The following is an 18,555-nucleotide window of genomic DNA, read 5'->3' as shown; positions in this document are numbered from 1 at the left end:
AACATTTGATGTTTTTTCAAAGTTTTCCTAAGACATTAATGGATGTTGAGTAGTTTTAGGACAACTTTGGTTTGAAAAGGGTTTTTGAACAATTTCAAATGCTGACTAGTGTCTACTATAGAATAGTTCTGTACATAATTTATCCTTATTATTTCAATTCAATGTTGAGATGTAATTAAACTGTTGTCCAAAAGAAGTGATTAATCACCTTTATTAAAGTACACAAAAAAGGCATAAATAGGCATAATAATTGCAAACTGATCAGTGCAACTACTGTGACAAAGAAAGTGGTTTTGTGTATCAGTAATTCAAGCACTGTGCAGTTTCACTTACAGTTACAACAGAATGAAGCATATCGCAAATAACAAAATTAGTTCTGTAGATGAAAGCTGAGCAGATCAAGTCAAATGCAGATATAAATACGTAATTCAAAAGGGAACACAACAGTGTGATGTCCAAGGTGGATCAGTGCATAAATGCCTATAATAGATGTCAGTGGATCAGAAAAGAAAGAGCATGTGTGTGTCAAGAGAGCTGCCTGCCTCAATGTGCCATCTGGCTTAGAAATATTTTTATGCTCTTAAAATGCTCTTGAGCTATTTCACATGCTCTTTCTTTTTACTGACTAGAGAATATTGTTTCTATTACATGGACATTAAAAGATTTTCCATCCCTGAACTGCTGGAAACTGTATCGTTTGGTGTAATGAATTGCTCAAATGAGGTAATGTGTTCCCTGTATAAATAATGCAAATAGCACTGAACTAAAAATGCAAAGAGCACAGAACTAGTAGTATTTATAATATAAAAAAGTAAAACACAAAAAAACTAAATCCAAAATAGAAAAAAGAAAGAAAGGGATTAAACCGATGAAAAGTTGAGTTTGGGATCTTTCAGATTTTCATCATCTTTGGCAATTGAGTTCCTCCAGAGTCTGTGTAAAATAACAAATGCAGAGAAGCTCAGGTTTTCATGTGCATGTCAGGCAGTTCTTCTAGTTCATTCTTATTAAATACAAAAACTACAGAGGAGATCAAAATTAAAGAACAACTTAGAGTTTTGTACATTTCCAATCCACTACTTAGTCCTGTTACATCAGAGTATCTGCAGGGCCCAGTTTTTCGAAAAAAAAAATTAATCTGGATCAAATGTTTTCCGGATAATGTGTTTTTGCTGTCCAGGATGAACTGACCTTTCTTTCTTTTATGACAGTTTTTAAAGAACCATTGGTCACTTTGATTCAAATACCAAATTTCAGGATTACCAAATCCTGTTTACCAGAGCCCTAAATGGAACCAACGGTGTAGCCTAATGGCTTAGCAAAGAATAACAGATAGGCAAAATACCATTGACCACAAAAAGTCATTGTTTGTTTTAATGGTAAGAAAGAGAAACACTGCAATTAACAAACATTTGACATTTTTTTTTGTTCCAATGTTTGTTCTAATACAATACCGCTTTGATATTGTTTTGTTGTTGTTTACCATATCTCATTAGATGTGAGATGCTTCATATAGGTTTCAAATATGAAGGAATTTATATATCATCAGTAACCAAGTTTGTGATTATTCACTGAATAAGAACTGAATCGACTCTTTTGATAGGATGAGAATAATCCGTTTTTTTTTTTGGATCAAATAGATCCCAATCTAAGTTCAAAGCTTTGAATAACCCAAAGTACAGGTTTGATCAAAATCAAAGAAATGTAAAATTGAAGTAAATGGTCTGATCTTAATTAAAAATCCCTCTGTTACTTTTGAAAAACTTATTTCCAAGATTGATCCAATCTGTGATCCAAAATCCCACTAAATTACTTTTAAAAAACTGGGCTCTGGTTTCTTAGAGTTATGTTTCAAAAAATTAAGAGATTTTTAATACCACACAGAATTAAATTTGAAGAATTATAAGGCCAAATGTGTAGTGTAGTACTGAATTAATGAAAAATTACCTTCTTTAACTAACTTTATTTATTATATATAGTAATAGTACAAAAATACTGTCTTCTAACTGACTAATAATAATAATTAGGATGCAGCAGAATTATCAGTCACCAGTCAGGCCGGTTATACAAAACAATTGACTGATTCTAGTCTCTGGGCTGTCAGTCGGTGTATCCCAAGTTCTTTATTTGCTAATGTAATGGTTGACCTAGCTGTAGCTATTATTATTCAGTCTATTTTGATCTGAGTTACAAATAGACATAGAGATTTGAAGTACATTTCAAAACAGAAACAAAATAATTAAACATTTTAAGACAAATTTTAGTCTTATTTTTATACTACAGAATTTTAGACTTTTTAAGGATCCGTGGACAGCCTGTATATATATTCTGAAAAAAAAGATTTAGAAAAATCTTTAGATATATGATTAGATATTTGGAAAAGAAGAATGCTAAAAATTAAACAAGACTTTCAGATTCCACCCAGTTATGTTGTGTTACTCTGGCAACTGGTAGTAATGTCTGTCCTATCTTATAAATCCTAATAAAGGGTTAATTCCCCCAAAAATTTCAATTCTGTTATTAAAAACTTGTGCATCAATTACATGTTGCACCAACCCCATGAGACCTTCATATTCATATTTAGATATTTTAGGTAAAATCTAAGAGCTCTCTGACCCCTATAGACAGCAAAGTCAAGAAAGGAACCAAAAATCATCCTCAAAATAGACCCTTAGATAATTCACTGTAAAAAAATGCTGGGCTCCAAACAATCAAAGGAATTAAGTTAACTTCAATTCAAGAATCGTGTTGTTTCAGCTTTTTTAAAATAACTAGTTTGAACAACCAGCAAACCTTTTTTGAGCGTGGTTTAATCTGATAATTATCAAGCTACAAGAATTAATTAGCATGAAGGTAATACTTAATACTTAATTCAAGAGTTTTTTTTTACACATCATAAGGATTAGATTATTTATAATTTATATAAATCAATTAATTTTGATCTCTACAGTACAGTTGCTGGATAAAGTGTTTACAGGCTAGTTATCATACCTTATAACTTCAATGGATGGGCATAATGGGAGGCATTTGGCAATCAGTGTGGCTCCCGCTGTGGTTATGTTATTAGCCTCCAGGCTGCAATCATTAGTTTTAATATCATCAGCACAGAGTAATCACGTAAATATCATGGTTGTAAGCATCTCAGTACTTACTCGAGTCTTTTCAGCTTCGTACACAAGGGAAGAATCTCAGCCAGTGTCCGTGCAAGACTGTCACCACATCCATTCCATGACAAACTAATTTAGAAAACACATAAGGAGCACAAGGAATATACCAATGCATTATCTGGATCTATTTATTCATAAACGTATAATTCTACATTAAAAAAATCTGATCCCACCTGACATCCTCTATGGATGGACAGTGTTTTAAGGATGAAGCCACACCAACCAGATCTGAAGACTCAACCGAAGTCAAACTGAAAGACAACAAGTATTGGATGACAGTGTACAACAACCAAATCACATTATATAGAGTCAAGCAATTTCAATACAGCACAATTTATTAGGAATTATTGGTAACATCAACGCTTTTCTGTCTCTTTTGATAGTGGTATTATTTCATTTAATAAATCTAAAGCTGGGGCGACACGGTGACTCAGTGGTTAGCACTGTTGCCAAACAGCAAGAAGGTTGCTGTTTCAAGTTCCAGCTGGGTCAGTTGGCATTTCTGTGTGGAGTTTGCACGTTCTCCCCGTGTTCGTGTGGGTTTCCTCCGGGTTTTCCGGTTTCCCCCACAGTCCAAAGGCATGCAGTATAGGTGATTTGAATAAACTAAATTGGCCGTAGTGTGTGTGTGTGTGTGTGTGTGTATGGATGTTTCCCAGTACAGGGTTGCAGCTGGAAGGGTATCCGCTGTGTAAAACATATGGTAAATAAGTTGGTGGTTCATTCAACTGTGGCGACCCTTGATGAATAAAGGGACTACGCTGAAAGAAAATGAATGAATCAAAATCTACTGCTATGGTAAATATTAATTAAAAAAACACTTGAAAATGCTCAGAGCAACATGTCATTTCTGTTTTATTCAACTGATGAAATTTCCATTTATTTCCTAAATTGAAAAAAAAAATTTTGTAATTTAGAGCTTTATTTTTAAAATGTGCATATTGAGTATTAGGTATGTGATTCCAATGCTACAACTTATTTATATAATAGAAAATTATTGAAAAATTATAGAAAATTATATAAGGAATAACCCCTAAAAAGATTTCAGACAAATATTTTTCTGACAAAATAGCACTCTAAATATTTTAAACCTTTAGAATTTGTTTAAGCAAATCTTCACAGAATACAGCTTAATCCCTTTATTTATTTTGCTTAGTCCCTTTATTAATAAGGGGTCGCCACATAACCAATCACTGGGAAACACCCATACTCACTCCTTCACACACATACACTACGGACAATTTAACGCAACCTTATTCACCTATAGCGCATGTCTTTGGACTGTAGGGGGAAACGGGAGCACCTGGAGGAAACTCACGCGAACACAGGGAGAACAAGCAAACTCCACACAGAAATGCAAACTGACCCAACTGAGGCTTGAACCAGCGACCTTCTTGCTGTGAAGGCCAGCTCTTCACAGAATAATTTAATTGAATATTTACAGATTCTCTGGATGTACTGGATTTTTAAAATACTGTCAGGAATTGTAAAGTGCATTCTCAATTTTATCCATAGCTATAGGAATATTTTGTTTAAATATATCACTGTAATATTATCACTGTATATCACTATAATATGAGTCACTGTTATATATTTTGTGTCTTACTGTAGTTTTTTCAGTGCCTTCATGCTCACCAAACCTTCACAAAGAACACTTGATCCTTGTGGGCCAAACTGATTCTCTGATAAACTGCAAATACAAGCAAAACGATTAAACTTTTTTACTGTCATTGAAAAGCTACTGCAAACACCTCAACAAGAAACTTACTTGAGTTCTGAAAGCTGAGGTAGCAATGGAAGAATTTTAGCCAGCTTGGCAGCACTGGCCTGACCAAGCTTGTTTTTAGACAACCTGTTAAAGCAAAATGCCAAAATCAGTAGCTTATTTTATTTTTCAAAGCGATATTGCATATTCGTTCAAAGGAGTAAATGTTTTACTTGAGCTGCTGAAGAGCTCTGCAATGGGAAAGTGCTGTGAGTAGTTTCTCTCCGGCCTGGTCAGTCACAATGTTTTCTGACAGACTGCAAAAAAATGTATTAATCAGAATATAGATCAGTTAATTTCTTCTTTTATATGGGCAGGTAAATCTCCTAGAGTTTCCAAAAGTTCTCTGCAAAAAAGTCGAATAAGTGGAGGGCTCCCCTTGCCTAACTTTATGTATTATTATTGGGCGGCAAATATTCAGAAACTGGTGTTTTGGGTACAGGCCTCTTCTTTATCATGGTGCTACTTAGAAGCAAAAAGTCCTGTTCTTCAACATCTCTCCCTGCTATGGTATTCTCTTCTCTACCAGTGTCCCCTTCGCATTATACAGATAATCTAATAGTGTGTGCTTCTCTTAAAATATTCTTTCAATTTAGGCGTCACTTAAAATTTACCTCTGCATCGACTATGGCCCCTATACATAATAATCATCTTTTTCTTCCTCCTTTCTCAGATTCTGTATTTTCTTTCTGGGAAAAGAAAGGTCTGAAATGCTTTGAAGATCTCTATATTAACAATGTGTTTGTAAATTTTTCGGAATTATCATCAATATTTAACCTGCTCCCCTCCCACTTATTTCGTTATTTTCAGATTAGACATTGTGCTTCCTCTCTGTTCTCTGAGTTTTTTTATTACTGGATTACTGGATTACTTTCTTCAAAATTGTTTCAGATATCCTGGGGGTCAAGTTAGCTGTTTGCCCTTTAATCGCGATCTTTGGTGTTCCCTCTCAGTGTCAACTTTTAAACCCGAGACACGCTGACATTGTGGCTTTTGCCTCTCTTCTCGCTAGGCGCAGAATACTTTTGTCTTGGACCTCCCCACAACCCCCCTCTATTTCATTATGGCTCAAAGATTTGGTCTTCTTTTTAAAACTTGAGAAAATTAAATACAATATCAGAGGTAGGGGAGAGCATTTTTTTGAAAAATGGCAACAATTTATTGCATTCTTTAATCACTTAAAAACCTTAGATGTGGATTGAGTGAAGGTACATGTGTATGTATGTATATGGTTTGTAATTGTAATTTTTTTTATATAATTTTTTTTCTGTATTTGTATTTTATTTTATTTATTATTATTTTGTTTATTTATTTATTCATTTGTAAATGTTGATTGTTTTAATTGGGGATTGTTTTGTTTTGTGGATTGTTATAAAATGTAAAATGCTATTTGCAAGAATAAAAATTCCATGACAAAAAAAAAATGTATTAATCAATAAGAAACTATGAAGCTCATTGAAGAAATTGAATAATGATGTAGTGTTTCAGTTATTGTAACCGTGTTACTGGGATAGAAAATCTACTGAATACTGTTGATCAAAATGATTGGAACTAATTTTTAATTAAAAAAAAAAAATTTAGAGTAAAGTCTAGTGTATGTAGGACAAAACCTGCAAAAACAATAAATAAATACGCAAATAAATAAATAGATGAATGAACAAAATTACACAAACTCCTGCGTAAATAAATATATACATAATTAATAGTGCAGGCAGATAAATAATTAAATAAATTACATGAATGTTCCTCAATTAAATGAATAAAAAACTAAATGTAGATTTTTTTCCTCTTTCAAACACTTATTTCTTTTGGACCTATGTTCTGTTTATACTTTTCCTCAGCTCAGATCATCAGAAAGTCTTTATGCTGATTGGTAAAAGTTTGTGTTAAGTTTTTTGCCTGTCTAATGCCCATTAATAAGCTAATAACCTGACAAGCATCAACTCAGCTTTGTTTGTGGTAGATGGGTGAAGTCAACGTGCTAAAAACTGTCAGAGACTTGAAAAGGCTAGCTGACACTGAAGAAAATATAATTAGCTGATAGCATACTGCTAATTCCAACAGAGTAAATTCATGTACACACTCTCTAAGTCAGTTAGCAGCTACTTTTGATGTGGCAGTGGATCCTTTTGTCCTCGAGAATCTGGAACAGGTCACACTCATTTTAAGACGTACGACTTTGATCAACCAATGATGGCATAAAGACCATCTTCTGATGATTAATAGACACCCTTTCAGTAATATGTTGAGCTGAGGAAAAGTAAATATGGAATTACGCTCAAAAATGTAAAGAAAAAAAATTACACTATTAATTTTTTACATATTTATTTTCGTAGGAATATATATATATATATATATATATATATATATATATATATATATATATATATATATATATATATATATATACAGTTGAAGTCAGAATTATTAGCCCCCTTTTGATTTTTTTATTCTCTTTTAAATATTTCCCAAATGATTTTTACCAGAGCAAGGACATTTTTACAGTATGTCTGATAATATTTTTTCTTTTGGAGAAAGTCTTATTTGTTTTATTTTGGCTAGAATGAAAGCAGTTAATTATTTGCCCCTTTAAGCATTTTTTTTCCCGATAATCTTCAGAACAAACCATGGTTATACAATAAATTGCCTAATTACCCTAACCTGCCTAGTTCACCTTATTAACCTAGTTAAGCCTTTAATTGTCACTTTAAGCTGTATAGAAGTGTTTTGAAAAAAATCAAGTAAAATATTATTTACTGTCATCATGACAAAAAGAAAATAAATCAGTAATTAGAAATACGTTTTTAAAACTGTTATGCTTAGAAATGTGCTAAAACAATCTTCTCTCTGTTAAACAGAAATTGGGAAAAAAAATAAACAGGGGCGCTAATAATTCAGGGCGGCTAATAATTCTGACTTCAACTATATATATATATATATATATATATATATATATATATATATATATATATATATATATATATATATATATATATATATATATATATTCCTACGAAAATAAATATATAAATAATTATATGTATATAAATATACACACACACACACACAATTATATATATATATATATATATATATATATATATATATATATATATATATATATATATATATATACAGGGCTTTACATTAACACCCGCCAAATGCGGGTACATTTTAGGATTTTAGTTGTGGCGGGTTAGACAGCCACCTCCACTAGCCACTTTGGCTGGTTGAAAATTATTTTTAAATTGTAGTTTTTTTAAAAGCAGGGTTCGACAATAAGGATGGCCCAATATTTGTGCAAATGCAGCAGAAGCAGCATGACTGACAAATATAATTGATTTTGTGCGGGCAAAAGAAAGCCTGTTAAATACCAAATGAGAGGATAATCCCTCATGCCAACAGCTGATGTGATGCTTGCGACTGTTAAAACACGTGCGAGCTCCCGATTCCTTGCTTGAAACAACTGTGCCTGGAAACGCAACTGGTGTGATCGGTTCTCTTTCAAATAGACTAGACAAAAAGTTGATTGCTCCAGATTGGTCTTTTTGTAAGCAGCACCAGTTGTTTTCACTTTAGCTATTATTTGAACAGGATATAGAATATTAACTTTCCATTAATGTGTAGTTACCTGGTGTCAACCGTTTTTGCTTTTTTAAGAAATGTTTTGTTAAATAAAAAGTATAGTATACAGCAATATTTTGCTTGCTTTTACACACTATTTAAAATTTGTGGCTAAGAAATAATTACTTATTTATATTTATTTTTATATATTTATATTTTTTATTTATATTTATTACTTATTATATTGAGCTCTTTTATTTCATGTGAAATAAAAACTAATTGTAATACAACATTATGAAAGCATGACCCATGTGCTCATGCTAATTGAGCAAGCTCATACACAACATACACAAAAAGTAAAATGACGAGGAGGAATGTGGACATTCCACAAAATCTAAATCAAGTAATTTTAGCACATCAAAGTCATATTTATGCATATAAAATATATATTTTTCAACAACAAAATTGTGGCTAGTGAAAATGGTGAGTGACTAGTAATGTTGGAAAACTACTAGCCACACAGGACGGTGATCAAAAAAGTTAATGTTAAGCCTTGTGTATTTAATTGTGCCATTAATCTCCAGTCTTTTATTCATGGCACATGATTCTTCAGATATAATTCAAATACACTGTTCTAACGCTAATACAAATCTTTACTGTCACTAACTTAAAGTACACATTTCATTTGCCATTGAAGTATATGTTTAAGGATCTCCACTAGAGGTCATCATACACCTTATAAATATCTCTCATGTTGTAGGTAACGCTTATTCCTAATCTCGTGCTCAATGCAGATGCCATACCTTATTTTTACCAGCCCTGTCCATGAAGGTATGTATTTCACAAGCTCATTGGTACCACCATCTCCCATCCGCCAACTTTCCAACCTTCAAATAAGAAAAAAAATGTACATGTTTCCAAAAGCTGCTAGCACTTGTACATGTGATTTGCATACAACAATACATACTCAATCTCCTCCATCTGTTTGAAACCTTTAAAAGAGGCCAGTAGACAGAGTATTCCAGAGCCATTTACAAAAGTCTCAGATGTCACCACTGTAATGTTGTTTAAGCTAAGGAAAGAGCAAAAATCAAGCTTAAGCATAAAAAACTGAATGGGTTTCTGCTTGCAAAATATACAACTAACATTACCTGAGCCTCCGAAGTGAGGCCAGTCGACTCAAGCCTTGAGCTAGGATATTTATACCCTCCTGGTCGAGTACCACAGACTCCAGTCTATTATTGAGAGCATAGTATTAAATATAGCACAGTACAGTATACCCTGTCAGTGTGAATGTAATATTATAAACACTGTAGAGCATGTGGTACCGTATTTCTGTCAGCAAAACACACTGCATCAAGCCTCTGACCAAGTCACAGCCTCGAGCTGCTGTCCAACCAGAGCACTGCAACATACTGCACAAGTAGATATTGACCAATCAGAGATCTGCATTCTGCTGCATAGAGTAACAATCATAAACCTGCTTGAGGTACCTGAATGACTTCAGATTTGGCACATTTTGAAAAGCTTTTCCGAATAGTGTAGCTCCACGGTCACTTAAGACAAGCTGGGACAAGCTGAAAGAAAGGGAATATTTAAAAGATGCAGTAAGGTAAATACAGAATGAAATTATGCAAAATAATTCCCACCACTTTTGCTGTTCAAAATTAAATGTAAAAAACAACACACCTCAGACTCTCAAAGGCTGGAGTGTTTGGCAGTGCCTCAGCAAGAGTTTCCACTTCCTCCTCAGCGGCTCCTTTCAGATCCAGACTTTAAAGAACACAGTACTTATAATAATACTTAGAATGTAGCATGTACTGTACTGTATATAGGATTTCAAAAAATTCTTTTAAAACTTTAAGTACATACCAGGGTTATATATATATATATATATATATATATATATATATATATATATATATATATATATATATATATATATTTAATCGATCCCAGTTTTAAGGGCAACAAATAATAACTTGACCTCTAGTTGATCATTTGGAAAAGTGGCAGAAGGTAGATTTTTCCCATGAATCATCTGTTGAACTGCATCTCAATCATCACAAATACTGCAGAAAACCTATTGGAACCCGCATGGACCCAAGATTCTCATAGAAATCAGTCAAGTTTGGTAAAGGAAAAATCATGGTTTGGGATCTGCAGAGTGGATGGCAACATCAACAGCATGAGGTATCAAGACATTTGTGCTGCCCATTAAATTACAAACCACAGGAGAGGGCAAATTCTTCAGCACTCTTCATAATTCAGCCTCTACATCAAACTTCCTGAAAGCAAAAAAGGTCAAAGTGCTCCAGGATTGGACAGCCCAGTCACCAGAGCTGAACATTAATGATTATGTCTGGGCTAAGATGAAGGAGGAGGCATTGAAGATGAATCCAAAGAATCTTGATGAACTCTGGGAGTCCTGCAAGAACGCTTTCTTTGCCATATGCAAATCCAGACCTTACTGTCCGAATTAAATAATTCAAAATCAAGGCATGATCGTATTTTATTTTGGTACAATAAGCATAATCGAATGGCCTTTGCCTCATATAAGCCATTTCTGATAGCAAATGATCAACTAGAAGTCCAGCTATTATTTGTTGTTCCTAAAACTTGGACAGGTGACAAGACTTTTATCAGGTCGTGTATGTCTTGCAATTGTATCTTTACTCATTTTAAAATGCTCTTTATGTGCATATTTTAAACTAAAGAAAGTGAAATGACATTAAATTATTATTCATGTAATGTTTAAAACCATGAACACTGTTAAAATTTATAGCACGAAGATTATTTCTAATAATTTTCTTTTGTTATGTTTGGTGGTTAAGAGAGCTTAACACAAGTGCTGTCAATCTGATGAAGTTGTTTTCTTAATTTGCTGGTGTTTTTTCTATTTGCATCTGTTTTCTTAAGTTGCAGCGCTTTTAAGCTCTTTTAGCCACCGTAGTGCTCAACACAATTGTGCTCCTAATAAATGTATTATTTATTGCATGATATTATATAACAAATCAAGATTGATTTTGTCAAATTATTCTAATATCAAAACAAAAATTAATAAATTGTCCATATTAAGGCTAAATACATACTCTGGAATCAGAGCACCAATAAAAGTCAGTAATGTATTGTAGTGAATGCATGTCCACTCAACACTATAAATATAGAAATGCCCACTTAGTACATATATTTAAAAAATCAAGGAAACTTACGTGATGTTCCTGAGATTCCTTAAGAATGGAATGACTGCAGAAAAAAACTCTGCACCTATTCTGTCCAATTTAAGTGGCGAGAACCTGGACACAACACAATACCAGAAATCATATAAAGAGAAATCTGCTTTTCTAATCTAATCTGATAAACCAAAACTCTAAGTGACTTACTTTAAATCCAGTAAGGCATGACATTTCTGGATGGGAAGTGCGAGTTGAGTGAGGTGCTGTCCTTCTACATCACAGTCATCAAAGCTGAAGAATGTGACGAAAGTGGCATTTTAAATCAAATGTAAGAAGATCCTTTTTTTTAAATAAATTAGCACTGCAAAACCTTATGTTGGCTTGAGAATATTTTTAAAAAGCTGTCAGATTTGAGAGGCTATGTATTAAAATAAAAGTCATTAAAAGCAAAAATAAACACAACCACCTCATAAGCAAAAAATACTACACACCTGATAGACTGCAGAGCAGGCAACACATTTTCAGGATGACCGCTGTAAAAAAAAAAGGTCCAAATTAGCTCTGAATATGAAATACTGTGAAGCTTATCTATGCACAATAATTCATAGAAAACCACATTCCATGGGGATAAACATTAATGTACAGTAACTTACACTGAAGTGGAGCTGGAAATAGAATTGGCTTCAATGATCATGTTTATAGATGCACGGTTGACCCTGAAAATGTAATGTAAACATTTAGTAATCTCTTTAGAAGGTTTCTCAAGGAATAGTTACCCTTGAACATTTCTCATATTTAATTAGGAATGCATTATTGAGTTAGTATTAATTTAGAATCAATCGCTAATAGAATTGCATGTATGTAAATGTAGATTTTTTGTGCCATTATACAGCAATAGATAGTTATATATATATATAGTTGTATATATATATACAAGCAGGGCTTGACATTAACTTTTTTGATCACCAGCCACTGTGGCTAGTAGATTTCCAACATTACTAGCCACTCGCCATTTTTAATAGCCATACTTTTCATTCTTTGCCTCCTCATTCGATTAACTTCCTGTGTGTGTTGTGTATTAGCTTGCTCAGTGTGCATGAGCAAATGGGTTGTGTCAGTGCAATCAGTTTTTATTTCACGACTTTTCAGGGCTCAAAATTAGGGATTTACCAAATTTATCTCTGACCACACCAATTAAGTATTTCTTACCCACAATTTTTAATGTGTAAAAACAAGGAAATATAGCTGTATAGGTGCACTTTTTAATTCAACAAAACTTTTCTTTAAAAAAAAACATTACATTTAAAAAAAGAATTATTGTCATGTATCTAAAATATGCACAGTAATCTGTCCTGGCTAAAAGTCCCAGATCACCAGTTAGCTACACATAAACGTGGAGTAATCTCCCATTAAAGCAATGTTATTGTAAAAAAAAATAATTAAACCATACTTAAAAAAATAACTGTAAGCAAAAGAAAGCAGGTGAAACATACCGTGCCCACAGTTAATATAGGCCTGTTAATAATCTCTTCTAAGAGTAATTAAAATGAAAGCAGTGACCGCTGCTGCTTACAAAAGAATATATGTATTTTTTTTTTAATCTTAAGCTCTTGAAAGCAGCAGGACTGTGGGTGCACGATCATCGCTCTTTGTCCAGTCTATTTTAAAAGAAACCAATAGCACCTGTTACGCTTCCTCTAGCCACGATTGCTATGCACAAGTAAATGGGAGCGTGGGCGCACTTTTTAACAGTCGTGCGCATCACATCAGCTGTTAGCGCAAGTGATCATGTTCTTCTGTATTCACCATTTTTTTGCTCGCGTGAACACAGTTATTTTTGTCAGTCGTGCTGCTTCTCAATTCTAATATCATATTTGCTAGAATATTGGGCCATGCTTATTGTTGAACCCTGCTTTTAATAAACCTATAATTTAAAAATGATTTCCAACCAGCTAAAGTGGCTAGTGGAGGTTTCTGTCTAACCCGCCAGAGCTGAAATCTACCCGCATTTGGCGGGTATGCAGGTGTTCATGTAAAGCCCTGTATACAAGAGATAATCATTTTATTAATATGTGTAACCTTTTTAAAAAATATATTTGATATTCATTCATTCATACATTAATTTTCTTTTTGGCTTAGTCCCTTTATTAATCTGGTATGAAAAGCCAACTTATCCAGCAAGTTTTATGAAGCAGATGCCCTTCCAGCCGCAACCCATCACTGGGAAATATTACATATTATATTCTATTAAATATTTTATTTCTATATAAAATATTTTGAGATAGAATGTGGTTAACATTGCAACATAGGAAAGTAGGGAACATACCCACAGTTTTACAAACACTTATTTGAGAAAACCAAAAATATTTAAAGAAGTCAGCAGGTGAACTTAGCAGATACTAGTACTACCAGTCTCTTTCACAGTATTTGCAAAATGATACAGTTTTGTACACAAATTATTACAAATACTGTGATAATTTTATTTAATGGCTTATAGATGATAAAATGCTCAGCAGTCACATGATGTGTGTTTGTAGGTCACTGCATAAAACCACACCTGATTTCTCTGATGTGCTGCTGTAGACTGAGGCATCTCGCAATGAGGCCAATAGCAGCACTTCCTGTCATCCACGGCTCTTCGATTCTAATAAAAACATCCCAAAGACATCATTATACTCACATTATATCTCCATATAAAAATAACAACTTAATAAAGAGAGAAAAACAGCATCACTGCATCAGTTTTTCATTGTTTCTTCAGCTTTTGGCACTTTTGGAAAGCAACTTCTTAAAACACACATTTCACACACTCACGTTATAAACTAATTACAATAAACTCATGTATTTAACCAAGTTGTGCACAAGAACACATATTGGGAACAATGTACGGATATACATGCATGGGAGAATTGTGTCATTTTTTTCTCAAATATTCATAATGCAGTTTGAATCAAATCTCAGTTTTGTTTGTGCTTTGAATTCTGTTGTTGAATAAATGGCATTCATCTTACTAAGGCTAATTTTATAGATAGCATATATAATAAACCCACAAGGCGATATTTTCAGAATTTTTACCTAATTTGGGAACAATACAGCAACGCATACTCTAAATTAAATGAACCAGGATTTTATATTTTATATGTCTCACATGTCATTTCAATACAGGTTGAAATGTTGGTCCTTAAGGAAATTAGGCTTGAGGGACAGTTATAATTAATGTAAATTAATTCACAAATGAAATATTGAAAATATTATATTTTTGTTTAGGTTGTTGTGCTTTTTGGGTATAAAACAATGGTAAAATGCCAAAATCAAAAAAGAAATAGATGTAAAATGTAAAAATGATTTGATGTGCTCTTACCTGATGTCTCTGAGTTGGTTGCAGTGACTAAACTGTTTAACAAAATGCTCAATTTGCTCAGAATTCAGGCCATTATTTCTCAACCTGAGAGGAACAGATGCTAATTAAACATTTGCCAAAATATGCACAAGAAATGAATAATTAACAGTAAAATCTCACGTTAAAGTTTGGATTGTGGATAGTTCAGCCAGGCTATCCAGTAAGGCAAAAAGTCCTTGACTGTTCAGTGAATTAGAAGACAATCTACAGAAGAGAGAATCAATAAAACCTAAAATCCATTTTCTTTATGGCTTTAATAAATATGCAAGGGTTACTCGTGACTAAAACCACTGATAGTAAACTATTGTGTCTATTAAAAATAGACAAATCTATAAATATGACTGAATATTTGAACATCAGAAGTGTTTACACCACTCTTCATGGTACAAAGTGATACAACTGAGCGCAAACACTCACTCTAATGAAAGGAGTCTTGGGCATTTTGTCAGGATTTTCACAAGCATCTTCAAGTGTGCAAGCTCAAAACTGCACTCCCTTAGCCTGAACAAAAGACAACAATAAGAGGAAGAAGAACACCAACACACTTTCACTTTTGACTTGAGTGAATTAATCAAATCGTTCATGTGACTTTTTGATTGTGTTTTTTATAGCTCACATGCATTCCGGGAAATTACCTAAGAGTCTTGCCATTGGCATGTTCTTGCACAAACTGAATCAGAGACTGATCCTCCACTCCAAGACTACAGACAAGAAAGCATATACCTTCAGATGAGTTATTGCGTTATTATGAACAACATTTTTCAGAGATAATCAACAAATTGAAAGTAAAACTGAAAAATAGGTGCTGTAGTGCTTGGGCTTTTACCTGACTTCGACAGCAACAACTTTTTCACAGGTATTCATTGAGTTGACCAGATGCAGTGCCCCGATTTGAGTCATTCGGTTGCCAATGAGGCTGTGAAGGAGTAAGTATTAAATGGCACAATACGTACAGTCAAGCCCAAAATTATTTATACCCCTGTTAAATTCTGCCTAAATGTAACTTTTATTTTATCAGCAATTTTTTTGACCGAAATGGCACTTGCCTCTCCCAAAATATAACAAGATGATGTACAATAAGCATCATTGTGAAATAAAGGTATTCCATTTTTGACGTAATCTCAACTGAAAAAGAGAGCATAGAGTAGCTCCACCCCTTTTTAAAAAACACCCAATGGTGTTTAGTTTTTATTATTTCTTTGCCAGTGAGAGCGGTTGAGCTATTTCAAAGAGCTTAGAATGACCAAAGAGCATAGAATCACCAAGAAGCGACACTCTTGTGTAATTTGGAAAACAGCCACTAAATGGCGCGGCGGCCATTTTGGAATGAAAACTCCAATAGAGCAACAGCATATTATAAGTCTGTAAAATCAACTATTAAAAGTGCTGATGATTGTAATAATAAGCGTTGTATTGTCGTCTTTCAGGTTGTATCTCAGCTTTAATGCACTTTTTAAATAAATAAATAAAAAACAAAGCAGCTGCTTGCCATCGCGACAGTAATAGGATCCAATGGACGGCCGATCACTTTCACTCCAAAATGCCAGAATCCAGGGCTGTTGGTGGGCGCAGCTGCTGCAATGGAACGTTCTATTGAGTCTCGCCTCTTGGTCATTCTAAGCTCTTTGGAATGACCAAGAGGCGACATTCAATAGAACGTTCCATTGCAACGCCAGCGCCCAGCGATCGGCTGTCCATTGGATCTTATTGCTGTCGCGATGGCAAGCAGCTGCTTTGTTTTTATGTATTTATTGAAGAAGCGCATTAAAGCTTACTATCACAATCATAAGCACTTTTAATAGTTTATTTTACAGATTTAAAATATGCTATAGTTCTATTGGAGTCTTCATTTCAAAATAGCCGCCGCGCCATCAAGTGGCTGTTTTCCAAATTGCACTAGAGTGTCGCCTCTTGGTGATTCTATGCTCTTTGGCTAAAGCGCATCAAATGAAAAGCAAATTAAAAGTATCTTGAAGGGGGCGGGGCATGTCAGATACTAGAGAGTATTTGATTGGTCAAGATTTGATGAGAAACTTAAGCTTTAGATGTTTATATCTGTTTTATATTTTATAAACATATAAAATTTTATCACCATTTTGTAGCACACACGTTTATAGATACATTTAAAACTTTAATAAAAGTTTAATAAAACTTTAAGCATTTTAATATTGCTGACAAATCCTAGGATTACTGATGTGTGTGATCAGTCACATTTGAAAAGCAATGGCATAACTGTCTTTTTAAATGTATATTGTGTGGTTTTTATTGCTCTGTTTGTCTTCTGTTGTTATTGGACCTATAGTGTCTGGAAATAAATGTTGAATAAAAGCTAAAAAAAAAAAAAATTTAATTTCACGAGACCTTTAAGTCAGAATTTGCAAGGAGTATGAATAATTTTGTGCTTGACTGTAAATGTTATAAAGTTGATTCATCCACATTATCAATTACAAGCAAATGAATGTCAGTGAAGACCATTTTAATTCTTACCTCACTGAGCTGGAGATCTTTAGTTTGGGCAAATGGTCAACAAAACACTTCACACCTTCATCTCTGAGAACGTTATGAGACAAGCTGGAAAAGAATTACAAATTAACTTTTGTGATCAACTGTGATTGCAGGACAGTAAATGCACTGGCTTCAGTTAAGAAGAGAAACTGGAGGTGAGAGTAGAAGAAAACTTACTCCAGTTCAGACAGATGAGGACAGCTCTCCAGTATCTTCGAGAGCTTCACGACGTTGGTTTTGCTCAGATTATACTCTGTGAGCCTGTTAACATGACAGAGAGTCAAGAGGTGCTACAAAAAACACTTTTTATTTAGAAGGACCTGTTACAGTCATTCAGCAATAAGTATTTGAAATGTAGTACATAAAAGGCAATACAAAGATATTTAATACTTTATTATTTATATTTAAATTTATTACATTTTTATTGGTATAATAGTGTTGTGTATGCACCCTATACATACACTTGTGCATTTATATGGCACTTGAGGTTTGCAGACAGTTAGCTACGTGACTCTTCTGTTAAAGCCACAAAGGGGAAATAGTTGTCTTGGCGATGATTGTTTGTTTTTTTGTTAGTGTTGACAGTTTGTTTTTCTGTTTTGTGCAAATCTAGTTTACGTTCTGTGATAGGTCCAAGTTAGTCTAACACAGTAAATTATATTTATTTAAATAATAAATAAAAAGAATAATAAGTACAGTAGGAATAGAGAGTGTTAGTGTTAGAGGATCAAGTGTTGACAGAAAATATGTATAGCCAGAGCTAATTTTGCAGTGCTTTTTTATGTAATGCCATTAGCAGCCAATAGATTTTTTTGTATTGTCTATTAACTAGTAGGTTATATTACATAATACATATATTTTGCATCAGTATTTATTTGTACATTTTTAGTTATTTTTTGTCATTTTGGTATGTTTTTTTTCTTATTCAAGTTTTTTAATTATTCAAATTATTTTGAAGTTCAGTTTTGTAATTTCTAA

At 33.4% G+C, this 18,555-nt stretch overlaps 1 protein-coding gene across 3 annotated transcripts in view; it reads right to left on the bottom strand.

The window, feature by feature from the left end:
- Positions 1-193: 193 nt before the first annotated feature.
- nlrc5 (NLR family, CARD domain containing 5) overlaps positions 194-18,555 on the bottom strand; it is a 35,390-nt gene continuing 17,028 nt past the window's right edge. For 2 of the 3 annotated variants that reach the window (XM_087291442.1, NM_001386270.1), the window contains 25 exon segments: positions 17,755-17,838; positions 17,560-17,643; positions 15,899-15,988; positions 15,708-15,773; positions 15,490-15,573; positions 15,193-15,276; positions 15,034-15,117; positions 14,230-14,316; positions 12,326-12,388; positions 12,164-12,205; positions 11,880-11,963; positions 11,709-11,792; positions 10,186-10,269; positions 9,990-10,073; positions 9,825-9,911; positions 9,648-9,731; positions 9,464-9,568; positions 9,300-9,383; positions 5,106-5,189; positions 4,936-5,019; positions 4,774-4,857; positions 3,341-3,418; positions 3,153-3,236; positions 2,992-3,075; positions 194-933 (listed from right to left, as the gene is read on the bottom strand). In XM_087291442.1, the coding sequence (XP_087147568.1) occupies positions 861-933; positions 2,992-3,075; positions 3,153-3,236; positions 3,341-3,418; positions 4,774-4,857; positions 4,936-5,019; positions 5,106-5,189; positions 9,300-9,383; positions 9,464-9,568; positions 9,648-9,731; positions 9,825-9,911; positions 9,990-10,073; positions 10,186-10,269; positions 11,709-11,792; positions 11,880-11,963; positions 12,164-12,205; positions 12,326-12,388; positions 14,230-14,316; positions 15,034-15,117; positions 15,193-15,276; positions 15,490-15,573; positions 15,708-15,773; positions 15,899-15,988; positions 17,560-17,643; positions 17,755-17,838 (2,035 nt within the window). In that variant the 3' untranslated portion in view covers positions 194-860. 3 annotated transcript variants of the gene reach the window in all.

The sequence above is a fragment of the Danio rerio genome, chromosome 18 (assembly GCF_052040795.2).
Source record: "Danio rerio strain M-AB ecotype USA chromosome 18, GRCz13ab, whole genome shotgun sequence".
NCBI lineage: Eukaryota > Metazoa > Chordata > Actinopteri > Cypriniformes > Danionidae > Danio > Danio rerio.
This window is presented reverse-complemented; position numbering and strand designations above follow the sequence as displayed.